This window comes from Neltuma alba, unplaced genomic scaffold, assembly GCF_004799145.2.
Source record: "Neltuma alba isolate B1F8T4 unplaced genomic scaffold, ASM479914v2 tig00004647_pilon, whole genome shotgun sequence".
Classification (NCBI taxonomy): Eukaryota; Viridiplantae; Streptophyta; class Magnoliopsida; order Fabales; family Fabaceae; genus Neltuma; species Neltuma alba.
Window position 1 is genome coordinate 13,461 of NW_021633800.1, and position 11,253 is coordinate 24,713.

General features: G+C 36.2%; 1 protein-coding gene across 2 annotated transcripts; it reads left to right on the plus strand.

Annotated features, from left to right (window-relative positions):
• The first annotated feature begins 331 nt into the window (after positions 1 to 331).
• LOC114745384 (RAB6A-GEF complex partner protein 1) lies at positions 332 to 10,695 on the plus strand. 2 transcript variants are annotated; one of them, XR_003740202.1, is made up of 23 exons: positions 332 to 500; positions 654 to 761; positions 1,291 to 1,439; positions 2,216 to 2,297; positions 2,457 to 2,869; positions 3,224 to 3,656; positions 3,775 to 3,998; positions 4,292 to 4,487; positions 4,638 to 4,783; positions 5,173 to 5,347; positions 5,507 to 5,560; positions 5,808 to 5,987; positions 6,305 to 6,417; positions 6,548 to 6,727; positions 7,385 to 7,442; positions 7,653 to 7,712; positions 7,804 to 7,845; positions 7,951 to 8,072; positions 8,170 to 8,305; positions 8,407 to 8,484; positions 9,026 to 9,201; positions 10,018 to 10,080; positions 10,187 to 10,695. XR_003740202.1 is itself a non-coding variant. In XM_028933536.1 (23 exons), exons 1-23 carry the CDS (start codon positions 354 to 356, stop codon positions 10,271 to 10,273), a joined length of 3,363 nt encoding a protein of 1,120 aa, XP_028789369.1. In that variant the 5' UTR covers positions 333 to 353; the 3' UTR covers positions 10,274 to 10,695. The 2 variants fall into 2 exon arrangements, 1 of the variants encoding a protein (XP_028789369.1); XM_028933536.1 differs by having other exon boundaries at positions 333 to 500; positions 9,085 to 9,201.
• Positions 10,696 to 11,253: the final 558 nt, after the last annotated feature.

An 11,253-nucleotide genomic window follows, 5' to 3' on the forward strand; every position in this document is an offset into this window, starting at 1 on the left:
TTGACCTCGCTCCATGGCGAAAAATTGATGTATAGTCGTGTCCAGATACTTTCATATTTATAAATGATAATCTTCGAGGGGGTTCCTCTCTTATTGTAATATTTATGTGAAAATTGCTTCCTTGTTTTTATTTTTGGTACGAAAATTAGTTTTTATTTCCACTTTCCCTCGCCACCATCGTAATTCTCCTTCGTTCTTCTCAATTGTGGATCAAGCTGAAGCAGGGGCATCAGTTTTCACCAGGAAATGCTTGTGATCTCCTTTACATTTCTTAGTCAATTTTTCCAGTTTTCAGATCTATGATAATTTTCATTCATCTGAAGCAAATCTAAGAACTAACACAGGACAACAAGATGTATATGGCATATGGATGGCCTCAGGTCATTCCGCTTGAACAGGGACTCTGCCCCTCAATCCAGAAGATTATATACCTCAGGGTCATTAATCATCAATTACTCGTCGTATCCCCCACTCACTTCGAGCTATGGAGTGCTTCCCAGGTACGTGTGCGTGTACTTCATGTGAAGCAGTCGTTTTGTTATGAATTCGTGTGCTCCATTTTCTTGCATTAAAAGAAAAGAAAACTGAATTTTAATGGACCCAGAGAATGGATTCTAGGTTTGACTGTATTGTGGTTTTTGTGTCGGCTTCAGAATAAAGTGAGACTGGCCAAGTACAAGAGAGATTCAGATTCATTGCAAAGGGAAGGAGAAAATTTGCAGGCAGTGTGGAGCCCTGATGCAAAATTAATAGCCATTATCGTAAGTTTCCTTTCATTCGTTTGTTGAATATCTATGTAAGGCAGTTCGAGTTTCTTCGTCACATGTTTAATATACATCGTTTAGCGTGCTATTTGGAATAATCCGTAGTTTATCTTTGTGGGATCTAGCGTATCAATGTGGAACATATGCATGTTAAATCAAAATGTCAATATTGCCAAGCTGGCGTACGAAATTTTGTGCTTATTGAGGACAACGTTGTTCTTAGATGAAAGAAGAGCCATGAGACTTGTTGCTTGTAATTCAGAATAGGCAACTTGTCTGGAATATAAGTTCATTCATATTTAAAGATTGTTTTTGGTGAGATTCTATGTTTACTTTCATCTCCTGTTCTTATATTGTTCACGCTACTAATAATTTATATCACAAAGTACTATATTGTGTTCTGACTTATAAACTATTCCGTTGATGGATTCATATTTCTGTTCCTGTTAGTCTTTGATTGCTTAGGAGTGATCTTATGATGTAGATGCCCTAATGCTTCTGTATTTTCTTATGACGTTATCTGCAGACATCGTCTTTCTTTCTTCACATTTTCAAGGCACAAATCTCAGAAAAAAGAATGCATATTGGAGGGAAGCAGCCCTCAGCTTTGCGCCTTGCTACGATATCTCTTCTTCTGAGTGAACAATTGCCCTTTGCAGTGAAGGATTTAACACTGTAGGTGTCACTGTCTAGGTTTTATTTTATGATTTTCTTTATCTGTATGAGTTAAGAAAATTGAACAAAAATTTCACTAGCATGATATCTGAACAGGGAGGTGGTCATATTGATACTAAGATTTTGTCTTATGTAATTAACGCAGAATGTTAGGTACTGAAAGGGAAAGGAACAAAGACGTGAATGGAAATGACAATCTCTTATTAAAAGAAATATGCATTGTTGAATAATAGCAATAGAGATATAATAGGCATTGTATAAATTGTTTATGCTACTTTTTCCATGATTGACATTAACTTTGCTTCTCCCTTTGGCTACTAGAATACCTTCATTATTATTGAAACTAGCTGCACCTTAGATTTCGCTTTTTTGAAGGAGCTTGATTAACATATTTGTTTTAGGCTCGGTTTTCACTATTAAGTTATAAGTTGGAAATACAGATGGTAGAATAGCATGGAATTTTGCTGAGTAGTAGAACTGGACTAAATAAGTTACATGTTTAAAACAACTTTAGAAAGTTTACATTCCCATGATTATGTGAAAAGGCCTGTTGGAGTAACTATGTCTATCTCCCATCTTCTGAGTCTATCTATTGTGACGATTGTGTTACATGGATCCTACCACCTTTTTTATTTAAAACTTCCAATGTACGACCATTTCCGAATGCTTCCTGGAAAATGTCAGGTCTTGCGTTTTACTTTGTTCTATATGGCTAAAAATGTGAAGCCATTCTCAGTGTTCGCTTCAGACTTTTCCTTCTATGACCTTTTTGCCAGGAGCAATATTGTGAGTGATAACAAACACATGCTGCTTGGACTTTCTGATGGAACTTTGTACAGTATATCTTGGAAGGGAGAGGTAATTTGGATATATCAAATTCAGCAATTTGCGCCATCCATTTCAATTTTACACATTTCTTCAGGCATTCAGAGAGTGCAAATGTTCAACAGATTTTTCTGTAATTTTTTGCTTTTGATGTTAGACATCATTATCATCGTTCCATGTTCTCCTGAACAGTTTGGTGGGGCTTTTGAATTTGATCCACATCCTCAAGTCATTGAAGATTCTCAGGTACCACTTACTCTAGGCAATGGCCTTTCTCCTAAAGGTCATCCCAGGGTTCTTATGTCCAACAACAATGGCCCTACAAAGTCTGCAATTGTCCAGCTGGAGCTTTGTCTTCCACTGAGGTTGCTTTTTGTCTTATATTCTGATGGGCAACTTGTCTCATGTTCTGTAAGTAAGAAAGGTTTAAAGCAGGTTGAGTCCATTAAATCAGAAAAGAGGTTGGCTTGTGGTGATGCTGTATGTGCTTCAATAGCTCCAGAGCAGCAAATCCTTGCTGTTGGTACCAGGAGAGGAACAGTTGAATTATATGATCTTGGTGAATCTGCATCACTCATACGCACGGTCTCTTTGTATGACTGGGGGTAAGCTATATGTACACATTTTAAATAACATTATTTCTCATTCAGTTTGCTCCTCACATGCTTCCTCTACTTTAATTTTTTGTTACCATATGATGTTCTTCAATCCTCGTACTGCCATTTGCTTAATTTGTTATTTTTGTTCTATCATCATTAAATTGAAGAACAGTACATTGTAATTTGTTCTGACCATATTCAGTGCGATAAAACTTATATAGCTGAGTAGATAAAAATATTATTGCAATAATCACTTTTCCATATTTTCATAATATCACTAGATTGCGTTTCATGCATTTTGCCAATTTAGATGGTTTTGGCTCTATGTCATGAAGTATGATGGGTCTGACTCTTTTGCAGATACTCAATGGATGACACTGGTTCTGTTAATTGCATTGCTTGGACACCTGATAACTCTGCTTTTGCAGTTGGGTGGAAATTAAGGGGACTTGCTGTTTGGTCTGTTTCTGGATGTCGTTTGATGTCTACAATTCGACAAATAGGTTTAAGTTCTGTATCTTCTCCAATGGCTAAGCCAAACCAGGAATCTAAACATGAACCATTGATGGGTGGCACGTCACTTTTGCAGTGGGATGAATATGGTTATAGACTTTATGCTGTTGAGGAGGAATCTTCAGAGAGAGTTCTCTCATTCTCTTTTGGCAAATGCTGTCTTAGCAGAGGTGTTTCAGGCACCAATTACATCCGGCAAGTAATCTATGGGGAAGACCGGTTACTTATTGTGCAATCAGAAGAGACTGATGAGCTCAAAATGCTGCATCTTAATCTTCCAGTTATGTGTTTTTTTCTTTTGGGTCCAAATTCCAATTGTGTTTGGTTATGAAAATGTTTGTGCTTTGCTCTATGTCTTCACTTAATGAACACCTCTGACAAAGTTTGAAAACGTGCAGGTTTCCTATATCTCCCAAAACTGGCCCGTTCAGCATGTTGCAGCTAGCAATGATGGAATGTACTTAGCTGTTGCTGGTCTCCATGGTTTGATATTGTATGATATACGATTAAGAAGGTGGCGAGTTTTTGGTGATGTTACCCAGGAACAAAAGATTCAATGCAAAGGTTTGTTATGGCTGGGGAAGATTGTTGTCGTCTGCAACTATATTGATTCTTCCAACACGTGAGATACTTTGCTGTATCTAAATGCTGCATGTAGTTGATTCTTACAAGTTTGTTATGTCAGATATAGATTCTTTGCAGCCAATTAATATATAGCAGTGCATACTCTTGTGAAGCCTCAATTTTGATGGCTCTCCATTTTTTCCCTCATTTATGTCACCTTAGTACAGCTCTTGTGAAAGCTGATTTCTGTAACTTCTTCTGAAGCATATTGCAATACATGGAACCATTTTTCTCTTCTCCTAGTGGTTTTAAAGATCAAGGCACCGTTTTTTCTTTTTTCCAATGTTTCAGGTATGAATTGCTCTTTTACCCAAGATATCACCTTGATCAAAGTTCATTACTCTGTCGAAAGTCACTTCTTGCTAAACCAATGGTGATGGATGTCTATCAAGATTATATACTGGTTACGTATAAACCTTTTGACGTCCACATATTGCATGTAAAATTAATTGGTGAGTTGACACCTTCAGGCAATCCAGATTTACAGGTAAATGCCTACTTTTGTTGTTTTTATTCTCTATTCTTTTTGTGAATGACACTCTTCTTTGGGACGTTGAAACTTGTTTTGATTTGTATTTGAAATTTCATCAGTGAACATTGTTTACCATACATTTTTAAGTTATAACATGGCGAACAGCTTTCTACAGTACGAGAACTTTCTATCATGACTGCCAAGAGCCACCCCGCAGCAATGCGCTTTATTCCCGATCAATGCTCTACAGAGTCTGTGTCAAACAATGATGTTTCATCAATGTCGGATTCATTAGCAAGAGAACCAGCAAGGTATGCCCTGCGAACAGCTTATATTCTTTTTGTCCTGATCAATTTTACCTCATTTAATTTATATGGTCCAATTAAAATGTCACCATTAGAAAATTCATTAAATATAACGCCTCAGTATCCTATATAACCCTTTTCTTATGCCAAACTAAATATACAAAAGTTTATCTACTTCAACTGCTGCTGTGGACTAGGCATAAGAATTATGTGCCTTCCTGCAGTTAGCTGTTTTTATCTTTATTCTGAAGGCCAGGAGAAAATATTTTTTTTCCTTTTCTTTTTTCAATATAACCTAAATTAATTTGATTCCTTTAGCCAAAGGTAACTAAGAAAGTGGGATGAAGGCTGTTCACTTTTCATGTTACATTCCTCCTGAAAATGATTTCTTTTAGGTGTTTGATATTGAGAGCAAATGGGGAGCTTTCACTTCTTGATTTGGATGATGGACGTGAGAGAAAGCTTACTGATTCGGTTGAATTATTTTGGGTTACTTGTGGCCATTCAGAGGATAAAACAAATTTAATAGAGGAAGTTTCATGGTTAGATTATGGTCACCGAGGCATGCAGGTAATTAACTGTCAATTTTTGGTCATACGAGAACTTTCTTGTGTTCGGTATATATGTCATTCTATTTTACTCGGTTTAATGCCAATTTTTGGTTTAACCTCTGGTTTATTTCCGTTTTACTTGTCTGAATATTTTATTCGTGCTTATTCATTTTTACAGGTCTGGTATCCATCTCCAGGTGCGGATCCGTATAAACAGGAGGATTTCGTGCAGGTCTGTGTATAGATTATTGCACTGACTGTTTATACGTAGTAGATTGCGTTAACCAAAATTATATTTTCTCTTCTTGCTTCTCATTGTTTCTTTTTAGTGTTTGAAAAAGACATTATCATCTGTATATTTTAGCTGGTAGACATGCAAAGGCTTCTAAAAATGGTATTTTAGGCTCTGATGCAACTTTGCTGGAGTTTATTTCTAGATTCAGTTTAGTTGCTGAGTTAGAACTCATTGAATTTTTCAGTTGGACCCGGAATTGGAGTTTGATCGTGAAGTATACCCTCTGGGACTTCTTCCAAATGTTGGTGTGGTTGTTGGTGTTTCTCAGAGAATGTCATTTTCAGCAAGCACAGAGTTTCCATGTTTTGAACCCACTCCTCAGGCACAAACAATATTGCACTGCCTACTTCGGCACCTTCTTCAGGTATTAAATTTCTTAAATTTAAACTATCATTTGGGTCCATGAAAGATGTATATTGAAGATGCACGACCTACTAAATTGCTCCTTTACGGAACTCCCTTTGGGTCCTTTCTGTGGATTAAATGATTACTTTTGTAGGTTAACGCCGATTTAGAGAGATTTGGGGCCATAGTACTGTAATATGGTTATACTCCGATGTTTTTAATGTGCTTTTTTTTCTTTTCCTTTTTTCTGGTGTTCTTTGATCCCATTCTTGATTCTTGTATTAAAAAATAAAAGATCTCGTGTAATTCTTTTCTTATTATTTCTGCGGCTGCTAGAGGGACAAAATTGAGGAAGCTTTAAGACTTGCAGAACTATCAGCAGAGAAGCCTCATTTTTCACATTGTCTTGAGTGGCTTCTTTTCACAGTATTCGAGGCAGATATATCCAGGTACTTTCAATCTCGTTATGCTAAAACGAGGGTTTCAGGTTTTCCAGGTCCTTGTTTCTTCATGGAACATTTTCCCCCCCCTTCAATTTATTTTGTCTTGTCTGGTTACTCTCCAATTGAATCACTGCAGGCAAAATGTAAATAAGAACCAGATCGCTGTGTCTAAACCTGCTAAACGCTCTCTTCTGGAGAAGACCTGTGATTTGATCAGAAGCTTTCCAGAGTACCTTGATGTTGTTGTAAGTGTTGCAAGAAAAACCGATGGTCGTCATTGGGCAGATTTGTTTGCTGCTGCTGGTAAATCAGCCGAGTATGTCCTTCAAGCATCTATTTTCCTCATTCTTTCTTTATCTACCTTCAATTTTAATTGTAACTAATGTTTAAAATTGTACTTAAGAAGTTCATTATACCCTGTCTTGTAAGAAAAGGGTAGACTTGATGATCTCTAGTTGTTTACTATTATCTAAATTTATACTCAATTAAAGAACTGTTCTTCTGCAAATATCTCGTGGACAATATCTTGTGGATTTCTGCTGGATTCTTTTCCCATGGCACCTGTCACGTAGTTTTCCAACACGTCAGGCTCTCTCTCTCTCTACACCAGAACACTTTTTTTTAATGGGAATAGAACACTTAACAGAAAGCAAGTGGTTTAGCACTATGAATAGACTGGGGAAAGCAAGTCTGACAATGATCGCACTTCTAATTTATAAAACAACAACGGTTTAGCTGTGCAGCTATTTAGAATGACACATCTCTGCTATCTTGAATAAAATCTTATTATGGCAAAATGTAAAGGAATATATTAACTCCCCCATGATTTTTTTTTTTTTTTTGGGGTTGCTTCTCCTAAATGAAGTTACCTGTGTTTTATCTTAGTTCTTAGTGTAAAGTGTAAACTATAGGGCTTGTTTTATTGTTGTATTTTAATTGTATAAATCATTTTTTCCCCCTTCGTTTCTAATAGACTGTTTGAGGAATGCTTTCAACGAAGATGGTACCGCACTGCTGCTTGCTACATACTCGTAAGCATGAGTACCTTTTTCTTATTGTGTGTCTATATCTATGTATATTATTTTTAATTTTTATGCTTAACCTGTGGAAACGTTATGGCTTATTTGTTTCTTCTTTTTTAATATATCTTTTTTCTTTTAATGTCTAAGTCCTTCTCTTCAGAAGAGGGAATCCTGATCTTTAGAATAAATGATCAATTTATTCCATCTTAAATATAACAGGTGATTGCTAAACTTGAAGGCCCTGCTATTAGTCAGTATTGTGCTTTAAGGTTATTACAGGTTTGAGCTAAACCGTTTTGCTTATTTTATCTTCATTAACGTTTGATCAATTAAAGCCATATCAATGATGAGGATTGCAAAATATATGCAGGCTACCCTTGATGAATCTTTGTACGAACTTGCTGGGGAGCTGGTACAGTTTTGAAACTAGGATTACTTATTTATTTGGTTGATCAGTAGCGTGTCCTTTACAGAAGAAGCAATACCTTTTCCTTAATTATTTGTTTTGGGTCATCAGGTGAGGTTCTTGCTGAGATCTGGCAGGGAATTCGATCATGCATCAAGTGATTCTTTGTCTCCTAGATTTTTGGGTTACTTTATTTTTGGTTCTAGTCACCAAAGGCAGTCATTGAATAAAAGGTAGATGTACACATAGTGAATGTCCTTTGTTTTATTCACAGCATGGATATCATTAGCACCAACCATCCTAACAAGCTTTTTTTCGTTCCAAAATCAGCTCCTCATTCAAGGAGCAGAGTGCCCATGTTACCTCTGTTAAGAATATTTTAGAAAGCCATGCTAGCTACTTGATGTCTGGGAAAGAGCTCTCAAAGCTTGTTGCATTTGTCAAAGGAACTCAGTTTGATTTAGTGGTAAGAAGATTGCTAGTTCCTTTATTCCAATCTCTCCCTCCGGACAGATTGTTTTCTTTTGGTTAAAAGTGGTTAAGCTGTTTAATGGCAATCAATTGCAGGAGTATCTTCAACGTGAAAGATACGGGAGTGCTCGGCTTGAGAATTTTGCATCAGGGCTTGAACTAATAAGCCAAAAGGTTTGCTTTTAAGTTGTAGCGGCTTAATAATAAGTTTGTTTGCGATGCTACTTTCTTCTTTTCAATACCCTCTTTATGAGTTGTGATGATGTTGCCCAACTTTGTTGTAGCCTGAAGTTGGAAAAAAATGCAAGGGTTTGTTGGGTAACTTTGTCACTATGGATTAATAAATCCACTCAGTTGCACTCTAAAATCTCTTATGACATTTTAAGAAAAGCGATGCTTTCCTTGTTTCATAAAGCATCAATAATAATTTAAGTACCACTTTTCTTAAAATGTCACAGGAAAGTTATCAATCAAGGAAGTTACACACACACACACACAAAGACGAAGGATAGCTGGGGGAGTTATCAATTGAGGTCCTTTGGTGAATACTATATTAGAATTGGTTGCAAATGGAGCATAATAGCATTGTGTAATTCATATAGTTGACCCCATTTAATGGAAAAAAATAATAAGGCTGCTTGTTGCTGTTTATGCTTTCCTTATCACATTCGAAGCAGGCCTTGAATTGTCACCAAGTTCTCTAGATTATTTGCAGCAATGTCCCCCCCCCCCCTCTTTTTTTCTCCTGCTTATTGCACGCTCTTGTGTTCTCAGCTTCAAATGGGAACATTACAGAGCCGATTGGATGCAGAATTTCTTCTGTCACATATGTGTTCTGTCAAGTTCAAAGAATGGATAGTTGTCTTGGCGACTCTCTTGCGCCGATCTGAGGTATGTTTGATGCTAGATAATGGTTTCTAAGATTCTTAGGACATGATATTTTGACTTTAGTATAGCAATTTAAACTTTTTTGAATTCTAAATGAAAATTCTTGTTAATGGGGCTAACTCCTTTTTAAACTTAGTTTGAGCATCCGCTGGACAAGATTACCTTCTGGCATCGGTTAAGTCCTGGCTGTCTTAATGTTCTAAGTTTTCCCACTTAAAAAGTATTCTACGGCTAAATTTGTTGTGAGCGACTACTTTTCAGATGTCAATGACTGAAAATCGGATATATTCTTTTTCTTTTTTGCAAAGGAATAATAACAATGGACCCAGCATTCTTTAGATTTTACATGAAATGAACCCAACATCTGCTTTGTTGTTCAATATATTACCAACTTCATTAGTATCATAGCAATTTGGGAAAAATAGCATTGGTGGAATTGTTTGACAAAATTCAACATGGTTAGCAGATACGACTAAATTTGGATGGATTAAAATGCATGACAACATTTTAAGCTGGACTTTGTAGAAAGATGTCTTGTGCATTTTAGTGAATCAAAAAAATGTTTTAAGGCACAAATGGAAGAAGGATATGCCAATCTTTCGCATGCCATGAAAACTGAGTTTCTCAGTTCACCGGAAAAAAAAAAGGTTTTTCATAAATTTTATCCCCTTCCCTGTTGAAGAGGTTTCTATATCTGAGTCTGAGGATAGGTCTTGACATATTTGAATCATTCATGGTTTAGCAGCCATTTGGCTGTAATTAACTTTCTCGACCATTGCGTTTATTTTATTATTTCTTTTTTGTTGGGGTAAAATCAAGGTTCTTTTTGATCTATTCCGACATGATGTTCGGTTGTGGAAAGCATACAGCAATACCTTGCAGGTATGACTTTTCCATTTCTCAGCATGAATTACGATAACAGAACAATAATACTTTGTTAATAAGAAAAAATAATCTCCTGCTGCCTCTGGTTATCTATGCTGTACAGTCGCACGCGGCATTCATTGAATATCATGATTTACTGGGAGACCTGGCAGAGAAACTTTCACCTGTTGGAAGTGTGGATGGGAACTGAAAGAAGATTTGATTTTCGTAGAATTTCTCTGGTTCGTAATGGTTTCCTGTTGAAGTAATCTAGACCAAGTGACTGAGAAGATGTCACACGCAAAAAGAATTTACTCTCTCTTTGATTGTGGGGGCCAAGAAATTACATCTATATGCTGGGTTCACACAACATATTATCCATGCTTAATCCAGTGAATAGGGAATTGTATTTTTAGGTATAGAAAGAGGATAGAAATTTCTTTAGGGAGGCTTGTTTATGACTGAGAATTCCATTATTATTCTTTTTTTTTTTCCTTTAAATTTTTGGCCTATTCACAGACGGCAAGACGTTTTTGTAGGAGGATGAATAGATCCACATGTATATATTTCTTTCTGCTCCTGGTGAGCTTTAACATTTATAGTGGGATTTATGCAACTTAATTCTTTTCCCCACTTTTGATGAATAAAGAGATAGCACAAGAGACGTGGAGAGAGGAACACGTAGCAGAAGTTAGGCATATCTGAAATGTTTCTGCAACCTTTCTCATCGCTGATCTCGTCGTCAAAACTGGAATTATTCTTTATCAACACAACAAACTAATCTTTCTTAGAATATAAAAATAAGAGAGATTAGGGTCCGAAAGAGAATTTTCACGAGCAAACTAGTTTGTGACCCGAGTTTGCTTATATGCGTCATCCATGTGAGAATTTGAAATATTACGAAGAATGCGCGTTACATTTAAGAAGCACTGTAATGTAATAGTAATTTTAAAAATAACACGATGACTTTTAAGTTCTTGTAGCATCATAATTTATGTGTTACACGAAGACATTTTTAAATCTGACTTTGTCTAAATTCAAGGTGGTCCGAAGATGGCCCTTGCCCAAGCAAAATTGGATCATGTAATGCAATGAATAAAATTTCTCATTGCCCTTCTGATGAAAAAATAATTATGCTTTTGACTCTTGCATCAAAAAATTATTTATTCCACTTAATACTTTTTAATTTGA

Bases quoted from the DNA above. Each gene is read 5' to 3' on its own strand.
- LOC114745384 (XM_028933536.1), top strand. From the start codon at position 354: ATGTATATGGCATATGGATGGCCTCAGGTCATTCCGCTTGAACAGGGA. The intron at 1,440-2,215 runs GTAGGTGTCACT...CCTTTTTGCCAG, and splicing joins GCAGTGAAGGATTTAACACT to GAGCAATATTGTGAGTGATA. The intron at 5,348-5,506 runs GTAATTAACTGT...TCATTTTTACAG, and splicing joins ATGGTCACCGAGGCATGCAG to GTCTGGTATCCATCTCCAGG.